Genomic DNA, 23381 nt, shown 5'->3' on the forward strand with positions numbered 1-23381 from the left:
GCAACAAATATTTGTGAGCTTTTAAAAATGTGTTGATGGCTACAATTTGTTTGCTTTTTTAAATAAATAGTCACTTTTGAATTTCTATTATTATATTGTTTCATTTAATGCAAACACTCAAAAGATATAAACTCAGGACCCTTATAATTCTGTACAGATCCACCACAAAAATAGGTGGAAGAATATGCTACTAAATAATAGTGATTATCTCTGGACTGTAAAATTAGGAGTTTTAACATACACTTATTGTTAATGAAAAAGGCCTTAACGTTAGTAACTTTAAATGAGAGTACTTGAAATGAGAGAGACGAATGAAATAGCCTAAGCAAAAAATGAAAACAACAAAAAAACCAATTGCCTCCCAAAAACGAACCCCTGAGAGACAGGCTGCTGAGCTTCCAGCCTGCTGTTTCTGGCTCACAGTCAGCCTGCAGCTCTGGGGTCACTATGGGGCTTGAACCTAAGTGAACTGAGGAGGAGGAGGGACCAGCCTGGGGTTCCAAAGAAGCCCAGTGTGGGAGAACCAAGGATCCTCCACCCCGTTTCGCCCCAGCACTGGGGCCTCTAGTCTCTGTTAAAAGAAGATAAAAAACCCTAAACAGCAAAGCCACAGAAGTGCGTGTCCTTTCGATTTCGGTTCTCCTCGACCCCACCCATTTACAGCTTGACGGTCACACCCCGCTGGATGTTCAGCTGCTAAAGAGCCCAGTCGGTGTCCTGAGGAGCCAGACGCAGGAGGAGCAGAGCAGAGGCAGCAAGGACAGCTGAGAACTTGTGCCCTCGCTGCAGCACGGAGACAAGTAAGCTCACTCCTAAACTCGGCCCTCCTTGCACATGCTCCTTAAACAACAACAGCAACAACAACAACAACACGTGCCCAAGCTCACATCCCACTCTGGGGGCACAGGCTCCGCACTGGCAGGCGGGGGGCAGCTGGCAGAGGGCGGCGACCCGATGGGGTTTGTCAAGCCCCATGCTTGGCCTCAGGCAGCTCAGCGTCTAGGTTTTCATCCGAAGGGGCTGCGAGTTGACAGCGGCACAAGGTGTCCCTGGGGTGCGGCTCCTCCTCAGGCACCCACCCAGGGCTGCACAAAGGTCCCTGCAGGGGAGAAGGAGGAGCACATCCTACATTGTCTGCTTGAAGGGGCTGAGTCCATTCGCTGAGGGACCAAGCCTGGCCCCCTCCCAGAGGCGCTGGGTGGGGTTGCTTCCTCCAGCTCCCTTCTCCCTGCCCCAGACTTCCCGAGGCCCCTGCTACACATTGAGAAACAGAGAGAAAACATGGTCCTCAGCCTACTGTATTAGCTTTAAAATTTCTTTTTGTATTTCCCATGCTAATATTCAAAGAATTCCAGCAAGCTGTATTTATATAAAATAGTCCATTCTCACTCCCTTTAATCAACTGTTTAAAGTAACTATGAAGTCTAAGCCTGGTTTTTATCCTGCATTATTTCCGAATACAAGCATTGCTGTCTCTGGTCTGTGGCTGGAAATTACTGCTCAGGCCCAAACTTACTTTGGAAATGTCCTGGGCACCTATTTCATGGTATGTTCTGAAAATTGGTGAGGACCAGCACAGCACTTGCTGGAAAGTAAACTGTTCTTTCTTCTCCCTAATGAAGTCCTATGGTAGACATACTCAAGAGTAATGCCTACCCACCTGAGGGCAGAGCTTAGTTCTGGGTCTTTTCATTAGGATATTCTTCAAAATTTATTTTAAAATTATAGTTGACATACAATATTATTTAGTTTTCATTGCATAATACAGTGATTAGACGTTTATATACCTTTTGAAGTAATCACCACAAGCCTATCTGGCAGTATACATAGTTATTACAGTAGTATTGACTATATTGCTGATGCTATACTTTACATTCCTGTGATTGTTTTTATAACTGAAAGCTTGTACTACTTCATCCCCTTTATCATTTTGACCCATCCCCCCGTCCTTCTACTGGCAACAAATAGTTTGTTCTCTGTATCTATGAGTTTGTTTCTGTTTTATTTTGTTTGTTCATTTATTTTGGTGTTTAGATTCCACATATTAAGTGATATCATACTATATTTGTGTTTCTTTGATTTATTTCATTTAGCATAATGCCCTCTCTGTCCATCCGTATGGCCACAATGGCAAAATTTCATTCTGTTTTACGGCTATGGAATATGGTAATATCCCATTTTATATATGTATCACATCTTCTTTATCCATTCATCTATTAATGGACACCTAAGTTGTTTACATATCTTGGCTATTGTAAGTAATGCTTCAGTGAACATCGGGGTGCTTACATCATTTTGAATTTGTGTTTTTGACTTCTTCAGATAAATACTCAGAAGTAGAATTGCTGGGTAATATGGTAGTTCTATTTTTAAATTTTTGAGGTATCTCCATACTGTTGTCCATAGTGGCTACACCAGTTTACTATGACACCAATGGCGCACAAAGGTTTCTTTTTTTCTACATCCTTGCCAACATTTATTCTTTGTTGAGTGTTTGACAATATCCATTCTGACTGGTGTGATGTGATATCTCATTGTGATTTTTTTTTCCAAATTATTTCTGGGGGAAGGTGAACAGGACTTTTATTGGGGAACAGTGTGTACTTCCAGTGTGTAATTTTTCCAAGTCAAGTAGTTGTCCTTTCAATCTTAGTTGCAGAGGGCGGAGCCCACCATCCGTTTTTGGAGTCGAGGAGTCCAACCTGCAACCTTGTGGTTGAGAGCCTGCACTCCAACCAACTGAGCCATCTGGCACTGGCCCATGTGGGAATCGAACCAGCAGCATTTGGCATTAGGAGCACAGAGCTCCAACCGCCTGAGCCAAAGGACCAGCACTCATTGTAGTTTTGATATGCGTTTCCCTGATGATTAGTGATGTTGAGCATTTTTTTCATGTGTCTGTTTGCCACTTGGAAAAATATCTATTCAGGTCTTCTGCTCAGTTTTTAATCAGATTTTTTTTTTTGAGTTGTGTGAGTTCTTTTTATATTTTGGATATTAGCCCCTTATCAGATATATCATTTGCAAATATCTCCTCCCATTTAGTAGGTTGCCTTTTTGTTTTGTTGATGGCGGTTTTTTTTGTGGTGTAAAGCTTTTTAGTTTGCAGTAATCTCATTTGTCTATTTTGGCTTTTGTTGTTTTTTCTCTAGGAGAAATATCCAAAGAAACATTGCTAAGATCAATGTCAAAATGTTTATTGCCTATGTTTTTTTCTAGCAGTTTTATGGCTTCAGGATTTACATTAGAGTTCACTTTTGTATATGGTATAAGAAAGAAGTCTAGTTTCATTTTTTTGCATGCATCTGTTCAGTTTTCCCAACATCATTTATTGAAAAGACTTTCTTTACTCCATTCTATATTCTTGCTTCCTTTGTCATAGATTAATTGATCATATATGAGGTCTGACAATTAAGTTCGCGAATCTTATTGCAAAAAAGGTTGTTAACCTTTTTTGGTATCAGAGGGATTATTCATTATGAATTTGTACCAACTGGACAAACAGTTGGCCAAGTTTACTATTTGAAAGTACTGAAATGGCTGTTCCATTGATCTATGTATATGTCTGTGTGCTGATATCATATTATTTTGATTACTATAGCCTTATAGTATAGTTTGAAATAAAATAGTATGATACCTCCAACTTTGTTTTTTGTAAGATTGCTTTGGCTGTTTGTGGTCTTTTTTGGTTCCATATGAATTTTAGAAATATTTGTTCTTGTTTCGTAAAAATTCCATTGGTATTTTGATAGGGATTGCATTGAATCTGTATATTGCTTCAGTCAAGTGGACATTATAATGATATTAATTCTTCCAATCCATGAATACTGTATATCCTGACATTTATTTGTATCTACTTCAATATCTATCATCAACGTCTTACAGTTTTCAGAGTACAGGTCTTTTACTTCTTTGCTTAAATTTGTTCCTAGGTATTTTATTCTTCATGATGCAATTGTAAATGGAATTGTTTTCTTAAATTCTCTTTCTGATAGTTTGATATTGGTGTATAAAGATGCAACTGATTCTGAATATTAATTTTGTATCCTGCTATTTTACTGAATTCATTTGTTAGTGTTAATAGTTTTTTTGTGGAATCTTTAAGGTTTTCTATATATAATATGTCATATGCAAAAGGTGGCAACATGGATATTTTTGAACACTTATGTGGAGGGTGCATACATTGGGAGATCTTCTTGTTATTCTTCATTGAATTTTATTAATATACAGTTTTTTTTGGCTTAAATATACATCCATTTCTTGATATTGATGCACATTTCTAGTTTGAAAACCAAATCAGTCTCCCAGTGACTCAATTTTCCTTCACATGAGATGATTCTTCCACTTTGTGGCCAAAGGATATTGATGATTTTTTTAAAAAGAGAAAAATCAAAAACTTATTCCCTTCTGGAACCTACAACTCATTCTGTCCCTTGAATATCATGAATGTTTTATAGATATTGCATTTCATTGGTCTCTCATATGTCACACCAAATTAACAATTTAAAAATCTCAGGTTTTGAAGAATACTTGTCATATTAATCACTAGTTATATAGCTGTTCTCAAAAACTAGGACCATGGGAGAAGAGATGCATGAAATCTGTGGCCTAACAATTCATGGCTTGTGTTCCTGTGTTCATTCTAGTCCCTGGTCATCTCTCATCATCAGTGTCACTGCCCGCTTCATAGCTGGTTAAGCCTTAGGATTTGGGAGGACTTGGGTGAGGTGATGACTTTGCTTCTCAGTGATGATGACCTCTGCATTGGGCAGAGCCACACTGCTGCATTATATGATGTGAGTGTGCTGTGGTGGCAACAACATCCAATCTGAGTTCCTCACACAGCATTGGGAGCACTTTGGCCCTCGTAGTCATTCACTGTAATGACAGAACCAAAAATACATGATTTTTTCATTGCAGGGCTTAGCCTATGCATACTGTGCCAAAAACAAAGCAGGAAACTCACAGTACCCTAAGATGATGCGTGCTTTGGATAATTCTGAGTCAGAGAATAAATTTGCAATCTTATTTCTACTAGGAGGCAATTCTAGGTTGGCAGGTTGCCATGGCATCTGGACACAACATGACGGCCCCCATTTGTCTTGTGGAAAACAACAATGAGCAGCTGTCAGTGAACCAGAAAGCTCTACAGATTCTTGACAAGATTTCTCAGCCAGTGGTGGTCGTGGCCATTGTAGGAATATATCGTACAGGCAAATCTTACTTGATGAACCGTCTTGCAGGACAGAACCACGGTAGGTGTTGTTTCAGGCAAGGACCAATCTTTGACTCTAGCTATATCACAGCTTTTGGTTTTCTTTCCTGGTCACGTGAAGGGAGAACGAAACTCCTCTCAATAAACCAACCTTCCAATTCTAATTCTCACAAATATATTATTAACAATGTAGCTTTTAGCCATATTTTTTGTTTTATTCCTGTTAAGAAAAGTCTCCTACTAATGCTCAGATTCCTATCGTCTTTTACTTACATAAGCACTGGGCTCTTGTAATTGTGTCTCCTCTCTCTCTCTCATAACATATTTTGCTTTCTCTATGGAATATTCCCAGCAACATATAAGATGTTTAACTATCTATCATCTTAAAAATTATTTGTGAGTTCACAAAGAATGTCATTCTTTCAAAATGCTGTTATTATAGTTATCAGTGACTTACATTATGTCTGGGTCATGGATGCCTCTTGCCTCCATCTTAAGCCCATGCTGGGTATCATTTTCACAGTTAATATTCCCTCATCCATCAAATAGGCAACACACAAAGTAGGGCATTCTTACAAAGTAGAGAAAGCACCATCTTGTGTGCTGGAGTACTTATATTCCAACAATCTGACTTTGCAGCTCCTTGGCTGCTTAGATTATCTGCTATCACTCTATGCTGTGTCTCTCCTTTCTTTATAGGCTTCCCTCTGGGCTCTACAGTGCAGTCTGAAACCAAGGGCATCTGGATGTGGTGTGTGCCTCACCCTTCTAAGCCTAACCACACCTTGGTCCTTCTGGATACCGAGGGCCTGGGTGATGTGGAAAAGGTAAGGCCGAGAGTCACAGGTAAGTCCTTTTAAATCTGGATATTCTCTTCATGATACTTTTAAACTTAACTGCTTGGTTTATTTTTGAAATCTAGAAATCCAAGTATATATATGAGGCAAATTTTGATTTGTTTGACTCTCACTTCTAGGTATGGTGTCATGGTATATTGAGTAAAATTTTTTTTTATTTGTTGGCACTGGGTAAATGAGTTGACTCAGTTTAAGAAATAATTACTGGGCACCTGATTCCCAGATCTCTGGATTAGTACTGTAGATATAAGTGACCAAAGTAAAGGCCCTGCCATCAAAGAGATGGTGAAGTTCATCAAATACCCAAAGAGCATCCTGAAAGGCTTTGACACACTTCTGAATGTACTGATTCTATAAAAGTATGTGTTTGTCTTACATCATTTTAAGATGGATTTTTGATACTTTAGATTTTTACTAATGTGTGAAATGAATTATTTCTCCTTTCCTGCCTTATTTGAGGCTTATTTGCAAATAGTGCCTAAATTTCTATATCCATTTCTACCAAAAAATGACTCAGAAATTCTGTTCATTTTTAGATACATATATCAAACAATGATACAGTCTTGCTGTCTGAATAATTTATTATTTGTCATCAGTGCTAATTCTTCTTATCTTAATTGATTATTTTGTTTAAAAAGTTGGGGTTTGGAAGTTAAATTAACAAATCAGCATTTCTCCCCCAAACATTTTTATTGAGTTTTCTGAATATAAATCCCAGTTTTTTACATTTATTCCAAGTAAGAGCTTTAGACACTGTTTATAAGCGAAATAACTTCTGAATCATGCCATTATTTAGACAGTGCTGTAATTTCTACTAACTAATTAGCTTGGCCTTTAAGGTCTTTCATCTGTTTGTACTGGGCTCAATATCCAGCCTTAACTTGTTGACCTACCGTCTGCTCACATGAAATCAAATCACTCTACTTTTTTTGCAAAGACCCCTGTATCCTGCCATTTCTGCTTTTGCTCCTGTGGGTCTTTCTACCTGAGGTTTACTTCACCAGTTCTACCAATTCTATAACAATCAGCTCAAGACTTTGAGGAAGACTTCATATCATGTACTCTTTCAACCAATTCTCAGAGCTTGGCTCTTCCTTAATGGACTTCTAAGTTTAATGTAATATTATAGCTATATTTTCCACAGATTATAAACATTTTGAAGATGTAAGTTCCTTATAGATGTTGTCATCTTTGCTTCATTCATTGTTATAGATGTTTGTCATTACTTTAAAAGAGTCACCTTTAAAGTGATATTTGTCATTTTAAACTGTTTTTTATTTTCAGAACAGTGGAAACATTCAGTAGCTTCCCGTAAACATTTGTTGAATACATCCCCATTATGTCAATCACAGTACATTTTACATAGCACATGACCAAAGAAATGTGTGTAGAATGAATATGTGTATTAAGACCCTTCATTGAACCCTATTGCACACCAGGTACTGCACTATGTTTTTCTAAATATGTTATTTTATTTCATCCAACTGAATAAAAAGAAAGCCCCTGTGAAGATTATAATTTCTTTATATATGAAAAAAATCGGTCATAAGAAATATCTTTGTAATTGTCTAAGCTGATATCTGTATTTAGGTCTGTCTTCAAACTTATTTCTTTGCATGGTAAATATTTGAGCTGAAATAATAAATGGAAGATTGATAGACTTACTGTCTGAATGAATTTCTGCAAGGTAAACTCCTAAACGTCTTACTCGAATGTTCTTTCTAGGTCGACCCCAAGAATGACTCGTGGATCTTCGCGCTGGCCGTGCTTCTGAGCAGCAGCTTTGTCTACAACAGCATGAGCACCATCAACCACCAGGCCCTGGAGCAGCTGCAGTATCCTTCCAGGAACCGAACCCCTGGGTCGTTGAGTCTGTAGGACTGGTGATGGACACAGGTTCTCCTTCAGTCACTTAGTTGCTTTTCTGAAGCAGAAGAACCTGTGGCAAAAGGGAGTGTTTATAATAACTTTTTGTTAGAGAATGTGGGATTTGTGGGGAGGAAGTTCCTTTTCCTTAGCCAAATTGTAGCTATGTGACAGAGCTGACAGAACTCATCAGGGCAAAGTCCTCCCCTTCCCCAGAAGAAGTAGAAGATTCCTCAGAGTTTGTGAGTTTCTTTCCAGACTTTATCTGGACTGTACGGGATTTCACCCTGGAGCTGAAGTTAAACGGTCTCCCTATCACAGAAGATGAGTACCTGGAGAATGCCTTGAAGCTGATTCCAGGTATCAGAGCACGGCCTGGGCAATGGATGGTCCAATAGGGGGTGGGAGGTACGAAACAATGTCCATCATCTCTGGGGCTGCATTGTATTTGAGATTAGATTGAAGTCTGTAGAAATAGTGACTGGAAGGTAGGTTGAAAAGCTCTAGGGACTGGAGTGCAGGTAAGAAAAGCAGAGCCTAATAGAGAGTATAACTATTCAAAACCATTTGTTCTTCACACAATTTAGCATAAACTTGTAACTTAGAATAGAATACAGTGGATGCCAAAACCTTCTAAAGACCAGACACTTGTGTTCCTGGTTTGGCTTTTGCTTTGCTGTGTTGAGGAAAACAACTGACCAAATAAAGAAGAAGGAAAGAAGGAAATTGCAATGAAAAGCCTACCTGACAAAAACAAATATGTTGCATACAGATAGATATTATTCTAAAAATAGGGATGTAACTTTCTATTGATTGCATAGATACATTGCCTAAAGCCTTGACTATCTTTTAAATGAATCTGAAGAAGTATGTGTCTTTTCAATTTATGCTTTTGCAATATTTCTAAAAATTATGAGAACATTCATTTATTTCCTATATCATAGTTTTCTAAGAATTTCCCCATGCTACAATTTCAAAATAATAAATTATTTTAATGGTTTACATTTATGTGGGTGTGTATCTGATGAAAATTTGAGAGAAATATCAATTCCAATTTAATCATTTTTGTCTTCATGTTTCTATTTATGCTTTCTCTAAACACTTAATGAGAAATTGGTGAGGCAGAAGAGAAACAAACACGGTCAAATCGAATACAGTTCTTTACTAGAAAGAACATAGAGATTAGTGGTGACATCTTAAAATTACATTTTAGTTTTATTTACTCTTTAGAGGTTTTTGCTAAAAACAAAAGCTAATGCTTACACATGATTTTTACCATCAAAACAGTTTTCCTTAAATAATCAGGGTGTCATTCTTAACATTGTTCCATTATCCATTGTTTGTGGATGTTCCTTTTGTCCCACAACTCTATGGGATCAAGTAGACCAAAAATTTACATTTGAACTTTTCTGTTAGTCAGTCATTCAGTAAAGAATATAGACGATACAGACAATAGTCTACCATGTTTAGGCCTGAGGATAACAGCAATGGGTTTCTTATTACCACGTTAGATCTCTCCTCAAATTTCTACCCAGAGTTGTATCATTGGTAAGTTGGATGTTTTACGAAGCATTGGGTCTTTATACTACAGGAGTTATAAATAGAATTTCTATTTATAAATAGCAAACAGACAATAGATGGCAAAGCTACAAAAATCTCTGTCATAAAAGCATTTACATTCCTTGCCCTCAGACTGTTCCTACTGTAATCATCTTTTTTTTTTTCTTTAGGCAGAAATCCCAAAGTTCAAATGTCCAATCTTCCCAGAGAGGGCATCCGACATTTCTTCCCAAAACGGAAGTGTTTTGTCTTTGATCGGCCTACAAATGACAAAGAACTGCTAGCCAATATTGAGAATGTGACAGAAACACAGCTGGATCCTAAATTCCAAGAACAAACAAAGAATTTCTGTTCTTATGTCTTCAGCCAGGCGAGAACCAAGACCCTGAGAGAGGGAATCATGGTCACTGGGAAACGTGAGTCTCCTTTTCACATTTCTGTGAGGCCTAATACATGTTGAATATATTATGTGACATGTTTTCCAAGATTTCTGTTGATTCTATATATAATATTGGGTCTACAGGTATTCACAGTGCATGAAGAAAAGTGTATATTTATTACACTTTGGGGGGTTTAGAAATTCTTCTCCAAAATTTCAAACTTTATCAGCAATATCTGAAGCTTCCATATATCTGAAAAAATTCTCTGATAATAAATTACTAACTGGGTATAAAAACAGAATGTAATATTTTCTCAAGGAAGTTCTTTATAATGAATGTGACTTGTAAGGAGAATACAAAAGATATTTTGAGAATTTAAGCAGTCTAATAATAAATATTAGCCCATAAATCCCTGCAAATTAACTGGCAGCCTAGGCATTAGGAATAAATATATCTCATGTACCGTGTCTCATGTAAACAGTTTGCTTCTACTATTTTTAATGTGACATTATGTCTTCTAGATACCCTATAATACATTAGATGAAGGTAGACATTTAATTTTTTAGACTTGTGGCCTAAAGAACCGTAGAATAGAAGTGTCAGTAGGAAAATGAAGGTGATGTTGGTGAAAGAGATTGTGTGTGTGTGTTTCTGTGTGTGTGTGTGTGTGTGTGTCTGTGTGAGTGTGAGCATGCGTGAGAGAGAGACAGAGAGAGAGAGAGAGAAAGTGAGAAATATTCAGAAATGTAGTCTTAGAATCATGGATCCTCTTGAGTGATAACTTTAAATTCATCCTCTAAATTTCCTGGCTTATTCAGGGCTGGGGACTCTGGTGGTGACCTATGTGGATGCCATCAATAGTGGAGCAGTACCTTGTTTGGAAAATGCAGTGACAACTCTGGCCCAGCTTGAGAACTCAGCGGCTGTGCAGAAGGCAGCCGACCACTACAGTGAGCAGATGGCCCAGCGAGTGAGGTTCCCCACAGACACGCTCCAGGAGCTGCTGGACCTGCACGCAGCCTGTGAGAGGGAAGCCATTGAAATCTTCATGAAGCACTCCTTCAAGGATGAAAACCAGGAGTTCCAGAAGAATCTTGTGGTACTTTGTCTTAGTACTTCTTTACTCTGTTAACCTTCCTCTTGAAGAATTAAAGCTTAGCAGTGCTTTTATTGACCCCATGGCTCCTCTCTCACTCATGGATCGTCTGGACTCATGGGGATGAAGTTTCGTAGGACTACGTCCCCCACCCACCCTTGCCACACACAAACTCAGGTTCTTTATCCAGAAATCTCTGTATTCTCTGATACATAATCAGTATAGAGAGCCTCCTGAAGTGAATACTTCTATTGGTTTCAAGCCTACCCAGAACACCCAAAGTCAGTCCTGAGCTGGTCGATTTTTTGAGAATACTCTCCCATTTCCAGGAACCAAGTATTTTATCAGACCCTAATTCCAGACCCTTTTCAACTCTATTGCCCCTTGTTAGATCATTGAAGATAGAATCACTGAATGCTACAGCTGCAAGTCACCATAGAAAGTTGGTAATGCAGCTCTACTTTTTCAGATAAAGAACCTGAAACCCAGAGTAGTTAAGAAACTTCCATAGTCTTGTAGAGAGTTTTCATGTTTCAGAGTAAATCAAGTCTGGTGATTCCTACCTTATTCCATGTCTTTCCCCAACACAATGCTTTTCTCATAAGGACCACAGGTAGACTTCTTTCTATCAGATTCTTTGGAATTTAATCTTCTCTGTTCCTTTCTTCCAGTGACATCCCTCTACATTTCCCTTGCAGGTAATCCTAAAAAATAAGAAAGAGAATTTCTTGCTGCAGAATGAAGAGGCATCTGCTAAATACTGCCAGGCTAAACTTGATCAACTTTCAACGTCCCTATTGGAAAATATTTCAGCAGGAATATTCTCTGTTTCTGGCGGTCACAAGCTTTACTTGGAAACAAAGGAAAGGATTGAACGGGACTATTGGCAAGTGCCCAGGAAAGGAGTGAAGGTGAGGAAGAAGGGGAGCATGGGATCCTACAGATTAAAATCAAGGCGGGGGGCAGGGGTTCTCCAGAAAATCTGAGAGGAAAGCACCAGTTGTGTGTCATAAGAGAGCAGGGGGATATCATGACAGAGACAGCGGTTAAGGTCCACTATTTGTTCTTTCTTCCTTAGTAGAGTAGAAATGTTCAAAAATAAGTATGCATTTCTGAAACTCACAAGAGACAGTAGAGAAGTTATTAATTTCTTCATTCAACAACATGACATTCAATGTGCCAAGTGTTGTCAATTTACAAATTAAAGTCAGAGTCTGTGCACTCAAGGCTCCTCAAGTGAAAAAGGAAGTCCAACACATAGACAATACATGCAGAGCTGTAACACTTATGAACTTGGGATACGGACTATGTAAGTGACGATAACAATGAAAACAATAATGGTGATAGCAATGCAACTAATATATATCGAACTGTTATTGTTATAGGCATAATGTTATTTGCCTAGATGATTGAATTTCATCTTTCAAATAGCATTAAGAAGCATCTACACCATTGTCAACATTTTCTACATCTTAACCGAGAGGCAGAGCTGTGTTAAAACAGCTTGCCTGAAGTCATGGCCAGCAAGTGGCAGAGGAGAACAGTAGCACTAGAGAGAAACTTTCACAATGGGAAGGCGAATATTAAAAAGCACCTGAGACTGTGGGTTTGTAGAATTGAACAGGGGTCTCACTGGCTGGAACCAGGAGTGGGTAGAAGTAAGAGGCACTGGGAGAGAGACAGGAGGGAGGCAGGAAGCAGGGGATATGGACAACCCGTGGTGACTCTACAGAGCTTGCACACACTTTGTTTGGAGCCACTGTAGAGTTTAAGCACGAAGGAAAAGCTACATGGACCTTCTAGTTTTTGCAGCAGCATTCTCCCCAGTGGAGATGGAAGTTCTTTGCTCTTTCTTGTTTCCTTAGGCGAATGAGGTGTTTCAGAGGTTCCTGCAGTCACAGGCAGCCATAGAGAAATCCATCCTGCAGTCAGACAAAGCACTCACTGATGGGGAGAAGGCCATAGCAGGTAAGGGGCTGGTCTGGGCTCACAATGGGCAGGTAGGTTCCTGCAGTGCCCTTAGGCAGGTGTGAGAGCAAAACCCTCCTGCAACAAGGAACTTCCTCTTCTGTGGAACAGCGTCTGCTAAATCTGAAAACCACAAGGGGAGTTGTAGTAGTACCTCAGCCAGGCCGGGCCTTTCCCATCACATTCTGCAGTGTGCTCATGCTGGTGTGGACACGGGGGGAAGTCAGAGATTTCCCACCCGCCCTTCCAATTTCGTTTCGTCTCCTTCTTCTTCGGGAGGGTAAAGGTCCATCCTCACTTAATTTTCCTTCCTCTCTAAAACCTTCCTGTGGCAGAGGAGCGGGCCAGGAAGCAGACAGCTGAGAAGGAACAGGAGCTGCTGCGGCAGCAACTGCAGGAGCAGCAGCTGCGGATGGAGGCACAAGAGAGGAGTCTCCAGGAAAACATCCTCCAACTGAAGGAGAAGCTGGAGAGGGAAAGAGAAAATGCAATAAGAGAGCAGAGTATGATGCTGGACCATAAACTGAAGGTAAATCTAGCTGCGGCCTCAGCTGCGCTCCATGGTCATTATCCTGGTACTTCGGTGGGAGGGATGAAGGTTTCAGCAAGGCCATGGAGGGAAGTCCCGTTGCCATTTACTGCTTGTGATTTGTTAAAACCCTGAATCCTCTGACCACTTCTCCTCCTCCTTTCCTTTCTTCTCCTCCTCCTCCTCTCCTCTTCTTTGTTCTCCTCGTTTTAAAAGAAGCATTTGAATTCTACTCTATGTGTAAACTCTGGAGTGATCCAGAGAAGCACGGTATCTTTAAGTGCTTGGAGAAAATAAGTAGGGTTTGAGCTGTTATTTTCGGGGATCTTTAAAAGTTCTCAGGAGACTTGATTAAACAGGTATTCCAAACACGTGTATTCATTATAACCAGCTTCATTGCTTTACCAAGATCACAGCCAATTATTTGGACCCTACTGCCACCCAAAGACCCCGAGGTAGATCTATGAGGACATAAAACTATCCAAAATGTCCAGATTTAAAAAGAAAAAGAAATGACAGTTTCTAACCATTATGCATTGTCCCCAGGTTTGTGTAGTCTACCTACGTTATCATATGGCAAAGGGAATTCTCCGATTGTCCATCTGGACATGTCTGTAATAGAGTTCTAGAACAATGTATAAGTTCCCATTATTTGTACAATTTGGTGGACCATATTATCCCAATTGGAACTAAGAAGTAGTGCCAGCAGACCAAGGTCACCTCTCAACTAGTATTCAACTGGAACATATTACATTTGCCCTCATGTCAGGCATAGCGTTCTAGCAAAACCTGAATGGTGTGTGAATATTAGGAAGGCCATAAACAATACTTTCTTTCAACGTTCAGGTCCAAGAACGAAGATATTCTTTGTTGCAAAATTGTGTAAGACAGAACAAATTTAGGAGTAAAAGAAAGACAGTTTGACCAAATTCTTAAATACAAAATGTAATTCTCGAAAAAATGGTATTTAAAAATTTTACTTCCCTCCTCACTTTTTGTTTTTTTAGGTCCAAGAAGAGCTGCTTAAAGATGGATTTAAAAAGAAATCTGAAGAGATGAATGCAGAGATAAATCATTTGAAAAATATTATTGATAGTAGTAGTAATGATGATACTCCTTGGTTAGCAAAAGTCTTAGACAGAGTTGGCAGTGATCTCACTTCAATATTGTCTGCTGCTAAACTTATTGGTGATGCTGTGAGAGGTGTGAGCTCACTATTCAAAAAAAATAGCTCTCCTTTTAAGAAATTATAGCATGTGGATATATGCTTTGGCCTGTTTTGGATGTATGTCTTTTTTTATTTCATTCAGCCAATTTGTAAATATAAAAAATGCCTACTAGAGGATATCATGCCTGGTCCACATTAGATACAATAAATATACATACAAAATGATATGGCACATTCACTTTTAGGAAATATACATGTTTAAAATAATGTGTACAAAAAATGCATTGAGACATTGCTCTAAATGATAAAAGATTGGAAACTACTTAAATATTCATTTATGTAAACTGGTAATATAAATTTAGCATGTAAATATACTGGAATACTATGTAGCCAGTAAATAAATTGAGAATGCAACTCCATTTTTAGAAATATAGAAAATCTTGAAAATACATTGCAAAGTGAAAAAATGAGGTACACAAACTGTGTATAATGTGTTCACTGTAAAAAATGTAATTATAGTGTGCAATCATGCATATGTACACATAAAATATCTCTGGAAAACCCCATTAGAAGCTAGAAACATTGGTTCCTTTGCGGGAGAAGGGGGTGGGATTAGGGGTGAATGAGTCACATGCTTTTCATTATATACTCATTGTTTTGAATCCTGTAAAGAAAGGTTGTATTACCACTTTATAAAGAAAATGTAAACTATAATACTGGCAATGATAATAAAATGAATGCAAAATTGGCTCTTAAATGATGGAATTGCTCATTGCTTCTAGAAATGGCATCAGCCTGCACAATGAGGGGTATAGGACTGAGATTAGAATACTAGAAAGCATAAACTTTGCATCCTAATCTTGTTTTTGCTTTGGCCTTGGTTCTTAATCCCTTAATTTGCTTCAAAACCAAGATATAAACTTTCATATCGCCCTTGGAAATTTCAGCTAACATAGCCTGTTTTTCTTACCTTTGAACTACACCTTTAAGGTGTTACAATCAAATTACCAAACGTAAGAATATTCACTGGTGAAAGGGATTCGATCATTTCTAAAAGTTCAGTGGTGACCTCTCTGATGTAGGCAAGAGCCGAGGGCACATGTGCCATTGTAGAACTGAATGTCCCCGGTAGTGTCATGGACGATAAACCCGGGCACATTGAGGCCAGGTGTTGGCACTTGAATACCAGAAGCCGAATACATACAATGATAGTAATGAGCATCATGGTTTGTCCTAGGCAGCTCACTGCTACACAAATTACCGTATATTGGATAGTTTATAAAACAAACATGTATTTCTCCCAGTGCTGGTGGCTGTTAGTCCATGATGAGTGTCCTAGCATTGGTGGGTTGTTGGTAAGGGCCCTTTCTGCTTTACAGAGGGCTGCTTTCTTGCTGTGTCCTCACAAAACGGAAAGGGTGGAGGGAGCTCTCATGACTCTCCGTTATAAGGGCTGTCACGTCCCGTGCAACAAGGGCAGTGAGGATGCGAGAAGGGGCGGTTTGGGTTAAGTTTTTAAGCAAGAAACAAACAGAGACTTAACGCAGTTAAATCTCTCCGAAGGCCAGGAGTCTCCCAGTCTCAGAGGACTGGAGCCCAGAATAAAGCCGGTTAAGGATTTTATTGATAGGTATACAAAAAAGTAATATTGTTTCTTACATGGTCTGTGAGGCTCAGACTTCATAACAGAAAAATGTTTATTCCAATCACCCTTTGTCTGTAAACAGCCGAAGCACAAAGTCCCAGGATGTTTTTACCTAAAGTATGTACCTTTTCAGGATCAAGTCTTTCACATTGTAACAACTCCATTGAGAGAAGTGGAAACAGGTGCTAGGGGAAAGCAAGAGCCTGCATAGACTTTCCCAAGCAGGGGAAAGGGGAGGCAAGGCCCTTTCCCATATTTGTCTAAGGCAGTTCATTGGGGGTCCCCACTGGTTCTGCCTGGCTTAGGTTGTATCTCCCGTGAGGTATCTTACCTGTCTTTGGCTGCAAACCATCTTTTGGGGACCAGACAGAGAGACATAAGGGGTAAACACAAAGATGGAACAGAGTCCCAAAAAGACACAATCTCACAAACTCTTCTTTCCTTAAGGAAAGACATGAAGAGACAGTTGGCTAGGCTGTTGTGGGACTACAAAGGGCACTAATTGGATTCATGAGGGCCCCACCCACATTACCTAGTTATCTCTAAAAGCCCCAATTCTAAATACCATCCCACTGGGACATTGTGGGTTAGGGTTTCATCAGATTAATATTGGAAAACACAAATATTCAGATTATAACATGGTTGGAGTGGCAGCCACCTGGGCCTGATCAAAAAGAATTTTGATGATGGTGAATACAACAGGGAATCTGTAGCATCAAAAGAGACGGGGAGAAAACAATCAAATGGAATCTATGACATTATGAAGAGGCTGAGAAGAAGCCCCCATAAAATGTTACAATCTCTAGCTATGATCTGAGCCAGTTTGAGACCCTGAACCTATCTCCTGGAGGGGAGGACAGGATCTCAAGACAAAAGACATTTCAACTGAGACAAGAAATAATGATAATGATTTCCCCAGTCCTCCTATTAGAGAACCTCTGCCCGTTGACTTGTTACCTGGGGAAATGGGAATGCCAAAACAATTTGAAGACTTTGGGAATCAGAATTGAAGTTGGCAGTGATACCAGACACAGGAAAGACATCACAGTCTCCATTTACAGTAGGGGTACCCGAGATCCAGGTAATAAATCCAGTTGTCACGCGGGGGACCCTGCTTGCTGCACCATTTGTCGTGCAGGGTCTCAGCTCCCACTCCCCACCCAAGAACGCAGGACACTGTAAGGCCAAAAAGGAACACCCACGGAGCCATAGATAGGGGAGTCAAACCAATATATTCTCGCTGGCGGCTGGGCTGGAGACACAGGAAGCAGGATCTACATAATCTGCCTAACAGCAGTCCGCGCTTGCCAGCCACCATCTTCTCGCTAGCCCCCATTCCTTTTGCTAGCGTAGCCACAGCAGTTATATTAGTGGCCAATGGCTTACGGGTTACAGTTGACGGCCAACTAGCCACAGCTGCTGGCCATCTGATCACAGTTGATGGCCATTTACTACCCGAGCCAGCACCTTTCTATGTGAGGCCGAGAGCCTGGAAACTGCTTTTTGGGGCTTTGTCTCCACACCAGTCCACACCCAGGTGCAAATAATTGGAATCTAGTATTTGTTTTCAAATAAAAGTAAAGTTCATCTGAGGACAGGAACCATTACCTATTTTTCTGTACATCTCCTTGGAGTGTGTTTAGACACAGAACATACAAATAAGCATCTGCTGGGAAAACAAAAGGTTGAAACATGCATGATGTCAGTTTCTGGTAGACATCATATTTTGGGCCTTGCTTATTCCATTCACTCAGCAGATTTCTATCTTTAATTGATGTGCTTAGAAAATTCATATTTAATGCAATTATTGATATAGTAAGGCTTAAGTCTATAATTTTCTTTACTGTTTTGTGTTCATATCTTTTTCTTCCATTTTCTTTTTCCTATGTCACTGAATTACTTTTGAACTTTTATTCTTTTCTATTTCTATTTTTAAAATTTCACACTTTTCATTATTCTCTGTCCCCACCTGGTATTCCAAGATTCCTTCATTTATCATTTTATTCTTTTCTGATAACTTTCTTTAGCCTTTCTTTTAGTGTAGGTCTGTTACCAATGAATTCTCTTAGTTCTCCTTTATATTAGAATGTCTTAACTTCACCTCTATTCCCAAAGGGATGCTTTCATTGACAGAGAATTCTGGGTTGAAAGTTCTTTTTTTTCAGCACATGAATAATATTGTGTCACATCTTTCTGAACTTCATTGTTTGTGATGATAATTTTTTTGCTCTTTCTCAAAGCAATATTTTGCTAACTTCCATCTCCTTCCTTCGTTTTTATATTTTTTGCTAAATTTTGAAATATGACACAGAAAATAGCATAAATTATAAAATGTACAACATACACTTTTGTTTTGTTTTTTGGTACTCTGAAAGTATTTGTATAAAATTAAAATAATTTTAATGTCAATATTTGTAGAAATCACAATAGAAATTTCTAGGTCTTATGGTTTATTTATAGAAAGACTGCTCACTGATTTCATTTTGATAGTAGTCATCAGAAGTTTCCAGATGTTTATTTCTCCCTTCTGTCAATTATGGTAGTTTACATTTCTCAGACTTTTGTTATTTTATTGAACTTTTAAATTATTTACATAAAATTGTTTATATCTTCTTACATTTTTTTCTCTTTGCTGTGTTTACAATAAAAAGTCTCCTTTTCAGTTTTGATATAGATTTATTTATGCACTCTATTTATATTTACAGACACTTTTACCATTTCAGCAAGCAACCTACCAGGCAAGTTTCATCGCTTACGTTTTGTGTAATTCTGAAGCCTAATACTTTATTCCATTTCTATGCCTAGCAACATCCAACGTGCTTTTAGTTTTGCTTTGTTTTTACCATTTTGTCACAGTGGGTTACTCTTTCTGATTCTAGGATTCTTCCCCAAGCTTATGAATATTGTCTTTTAAGGGCCATTGCTCCTGTGAGGGTCAAAAATATAATTTTCCTCCCATTTTTCTAAGTTCTTCTGGATGCACTATAATAAAATTAACATAAACCAGATTAATAGGAGAAAATGTACAAAATTGTGGATGTATGTGTGAGGGTGCCATAAGAATATGACCTCACTGAGGATGCTTTGGACTTTTGAAACTATTCAAGGAGAAAAGAGGCAGGGATCTGGAATTTAGGCAATTTATAGGTAGATGAGAAAGACCAAACATGCGGTAAACAAATTTTTGCTGGGCCACCCAGAAAAAATGGGACACAGTGGCTATAATTCCCAACTTACTAGATTTCTCCCAGTCTGACAAATTTAGTTTATTTTATCATGCTAAGGTGATGCTCCCTTCCCTTAAGAGGGTTTTCTGCCTGAATCTATTTAGGCAGGTAGGAAGGAGAGTCCAAGATGCTTTCAGAGTCTTTTGTTTCTTAATAACAAGCTTAAAATCAATATGCCAAAAGGCATATACGTATTGGGATGGAAAAAGCTTTGGTCCCCTTCGTTGCTTTGTCCTACATGTTTCACAATAGAAGAATTGCACTCAACAGAGTTTTGAATTGAAACTGTTTCAAGTGTGTGCTTCTCCGCAACAGCTGCTATATCTGCAGCTTTGTATACATGATGTTAAAACAAGATTCCTGCCTGAAATTTCTATCAGGCCCCAGAGTCGCCTGCACTTGGTGCCAGATAAACACACTTTCTAAAACAAGATGCTAGGTCATCTTTTCTGGAGTTAAATTAATAGAACATGAAATAGCTTCATTTCAATAAAATCACATCTTACTAACCTACATAAGCTTAGAAAATAATTTTAATAGTTCTTCCTTTACCAATATCGTCCTTTTGTGACTTAGACTTAAAGAATATATATTTAAGATATTTTTTTATTTCCACTATTTCCCATCATGGAAGCTAGAAATATTTCAAATGCATTTTTTAAAAAAATAATAATAAATTTAAAATAATAAAATAATAATAAAATAAATCAATAATTAAAATATGAGAAACAATAATAACATATTGATTTAAGGCTAAAAGAACTAAAAAGCCTTATACTCTTCACTTCTAGAGTCACATTTTTACAGTATGCCCTCATAAAACAAAATAAAAATAATGAGAGAGACAGAGAGAGAAAGAGAGAGAGAGAAGGGGAGGGAGGTAAGGCATTTTTGATCCAGTTGGTGAGGGTGAACTCTTTCTTAGGTTTTGGATAAGTGTCCAACCCTCATCCTACATAAATCTCTGTGTCTCAGTAAGTATATGGTCACTATACTCAACTCAGCTTACATTTGACTCTGGAAATCACCAAGTTAAAGAACTTTTTAAAGTGTTATCTCTGATACTGGTGCATATACTTTTAGAGCTATGACAAATTTTCAGCTCTAAACATTATATGATTGTATTGTAAAAGATGATCTCATGGCAACCTAGGTAGACATTACAGCTTTCCAGCTGCTCTTGCCTCTAGGTGTGGCCATGTGCATATGGAATACTATGAGTAGAAGTATATGTATGTTACCTGTGGGTCTGGGCCAGAGAGCTATAAGCACGTTCTCCACCAGTCACTCTTCCCCATTTTACTGTCTGGATATCAGATGTGGCAACACTCAATCTTTGACCTTGCAGATGTGTACAACAGCTCAGTGTGTACAGAACAACAGAATGGAAGGAACCTCAATCCCTGAATGACTCTGTGGAACCTAGAGTGGTGGGACCGCAGTATGTCTTCTAAGCTATAGCACCAGTGTCCTGAATGATCTGTATCACCAATGTTCTTAATTTATTCTCTTCTCCTCCTGCCACCAGAGAAATGGGTTCAAACATGGCTCTGAGCATGCCTAGTAACCTTCAAAGTCTCTACCTGAATGTGGAACATAGCCCATGATCTATGTCCCAATTGATCTTCTAATTTTATTTTCACTGGCTGCATTGGACCTGGCTTATTCTTAAGATCTAGCCCCTACTTCTCCATATTTGTCATTTCCTTCGTTTGCTTTAAAATATCTTTGTCCATTCATTCTTACTTCAAAAGTAAGTCATTCTTAGTGATGCAACAGAAATGGGACCTTCTCTGTGAAGCCATCTATAACCCTTCCTAACATGATTTACTGCTGCTTTTGTAGAGACTATGAACTTTATTTGTAACATTATTTTAACACCCATCACTTCTTGATTTATTTGATAATATTTGTCACCAAGAAGGTATAGATTGTCGAAAGTTGAGAACCTTACTTTGTTCATCTTTAAATACGTAAAGGTAATGGGCCTTAAAATTGTATTACATGTACCAGTAAAATGTACCACCAAGTGTTGCGGGAAAACAATAGCATTGCCCAATTTAAAAAATTCCAAGGAATGACAATTTATAAAAATTGACCAACTAATATCACAAAATAAGAATATATTTTAACTCTGAAAACAGGAAGTTGAGGCTATAAACTCATTTTAAAAGACAAACATTCTTATACAAATATGACTGGTAGATTTACATTGCATACTAAAGGAAATGAAGCATTTCAATTTTTCAATTTTCAATGTATTTTCTGATATTGTATTCAATATAACAGCTTTCTTGGAACAAGTTTGTCATTTTAGTAATCTATTTTTGATAACACTATAAAAACGACCCTCTATAATCTAGCTATTGGTATGTAGTTTTTAACATATTGACAAAGAGCCTGAATCACACAAACATGCTGGGGAAAGTGGAATTAACACTTTTAATTTTTTGAGACCAACTAGAATATTTTAGGCAGAGGTAAATAGGCAATGCAACCAATCCAAATTATTCAAGAACACAGCTCTTGGGTATCCGGAAGGTAAAAGATGTAGCAAAAGACTAATTTGATTATTCAACTTTTGGTCTACAGTTAATACTTTAGCATAGTGAAATGCTTTAAAATTACACATTTTTTCCCCTGAGTTAATGCTCATACTAAAATTCAAATATGAAGGGAAAAGCTTAATAGAAGATAAAACCAGAAAACTGAGAGAAAATACTTGTGGCATTTGTCAGTTTTAAAAATGTGTTTATGCTTATGATTTGTTTGACATTTTGAATATTCACTTTCAAATTTGTATTTTTATCTCATTTCGTTTAAAGAAAACACTCAAAATATAAACATGCCAGTGCCTCACTATCCCCCTTAGATCCACCACAAAAAAATAAGTGGAAGCGTATACTACAAAATAATAACGATTATTTCTGGACTGTAAAATTAGGAGTTTTAACACTCACTTATTGTTAATGAGAAAGGACTTGTGTTAATAACAAAAGTACTTAAAGAGAGAGAGGGGAATGAAATAGTCTATGCAAAAAATGAAAACAACAAAAAAAGCCAAAGGCCTCCCAAGAAAGCACCCAGGAGAGACAGGCTGCTGAGCTTCCAGCCTGCTGTTTCTGGCTCACAGTCAGCCTGGGGCTCTGGGGTCACTGTGGGGCCAGAAGCGAAGTGAACTGAGGAGGAGGAGGGACCAGCCTGGGATTCCAAAGCCGGGTGTGGGGGAACCAAGGATCCTCCACCCCGTTCCCCTTCCTTCCCGCCCCCCCACCTGCACTCGGGCCTCTTGTCTCCCTAAAAAGAAGACTAAAAACCCTAAACAGCAAAGCCACAGAAGTGCGTGTCCTTTCGATTTCGGTTCTCCTCAATCCCACCCATTTATAGCTTGACGGTCACACCCCGCTGGATGTTCAGCTGCTAAAGAGCCCAGTCGGTGTCCTGAGGAGCCAGACGCAGGAGGAGCAGAGCAGAGGCAGCAAGGACAGCTGAGAACTTGTGCCCTCGCTGCAGCACGGAGACAAGTAAGCTCACTCCTAAACTCGGCCCTCCTTGCACATGCTCCTTAAACAACAACAGCAACAACAACAACAACACGTGCCCAAGCTCACATCCCACTCTGGGGGCACAGGCTCCGCACTGGCAGGCGGGGGGCAGCTGGCAGAGGGCGGCGACCCGATGGGGTTTGTCAAGCCCCATGCTTGGCCTCAGGCAGCTCAGCGTCTAGGTTTTCATCCGAAGGGGCTGCGAGTTGACAGCGGCACAAGGTGTCCCTGGGGTGCGGCTCCTCCTCAGGCACCCACCCAGGGCTGCACAAAGGTCCCTGCGTGGGAGAAGGAGGAGCACATCCTACATTGTCTGCTTGAAGGG

General features: G+C 38.9%; 3 protein-coding genes across 6 annotated transcripts in view; 2 read left to right on the forward strand and 1 right to left on the reverse strand.

Moving 5' to 3' along the window:
- The first annotated feature begins 471 nt into the window (after positions 1 to 471).
- LOC308500545 (guanylate-binding protein 6-like) lies at positions 472 to 15394 on the forward strand. 2 transcript variants are annotated; one of them, XM_081055603.1, is made up of 12 exons: positions 725 to 800; positions 2654 to 2972; positions 5039 to 5255; positions 5915 to 6042; positions 7798 to 7907; positions 8102 to 8298; positions 9669 to 9914; positions 10697 to 10977; positions 11673 to 11885; positions 12840 to 12942; positions 13278 to 13471; positions 14479 to 15394. In XM_081055603.1, exons 2-12 carry the CDS (start codon positions 2865 to 2867, stop codon positions 14722 to 14724), a joined length of 2043 nt encoding a protein of 680 aa, XP_080911729.1. In that variant the 5' UTR covers positions 725 to 800; positions 2654 to 2864; the 3' UTR covers positions 14725 to 15394. The 2 variants fall into 2 exon arrangements, with proteins under 2 accessions (XP_080911728.1, XP_080911729.1); XM_081055602.1 differs by lacking the exon at positions 2654 to 2972 and having other exon boundaries at positions 472 to 800.
- Positions 4208 to 23381, reverse strand: part of LOC308500549 (uncharacterized protein) — a 158734-nt gene continuing 139560 nt past the window's right edge. The window contains exons 5-7 of one of the 2 annotated variants that reach the window (XM_081055610.1): positions 11538 to 11678; positions 7781 to 8011; positions 4208 to 4878 (exon numbers count right to left, since the gene is read on the reverse strand). The gene's annotated coding sequence lies outside the window, so the exon portion shown is untranslated. Of the gene's footprint in view, positions 4879 to 7737; positions 8012 to 11537; positions 11679 to 23381 lie in introns of those variants that run through there. The other variant, XR_013993746.1, reaches the window with a different exon arrangement.
- Positions 22677 to 23381, forward strand: part of LOC308500544 (guanylate-binding protein 6-like) — a 30676-nt gene continuing 29971 nt past the window's right edge. Inside the window, exon 1 of one of the 2 annotated variants that reach the window (XM_081055600.1) lies at positions 22677 to 23035. The gene's annotated coding sequence lies outside the window, so the exon portion shown is untranslated. The remainder of the gene's footprint in view (positions 23036 to 23381) is intronic. The other variant, XM_081055601.1, reaches the window with a different exon arrangement.

This window comes from Rhinolophus hipposideros (genome assembly GCF_964194185.1).
Source record: "Rhinolophus hipposideros genome assembly, chromosome: 8".
Classification (NCBI taxonomy): domain Eukaryota; kingdom Metazoa; phylum Chordata; class Mammalia; order Chiroptera; family Rhinolophidae; genus Rhinolophus; species Rhinolophus hipposideros.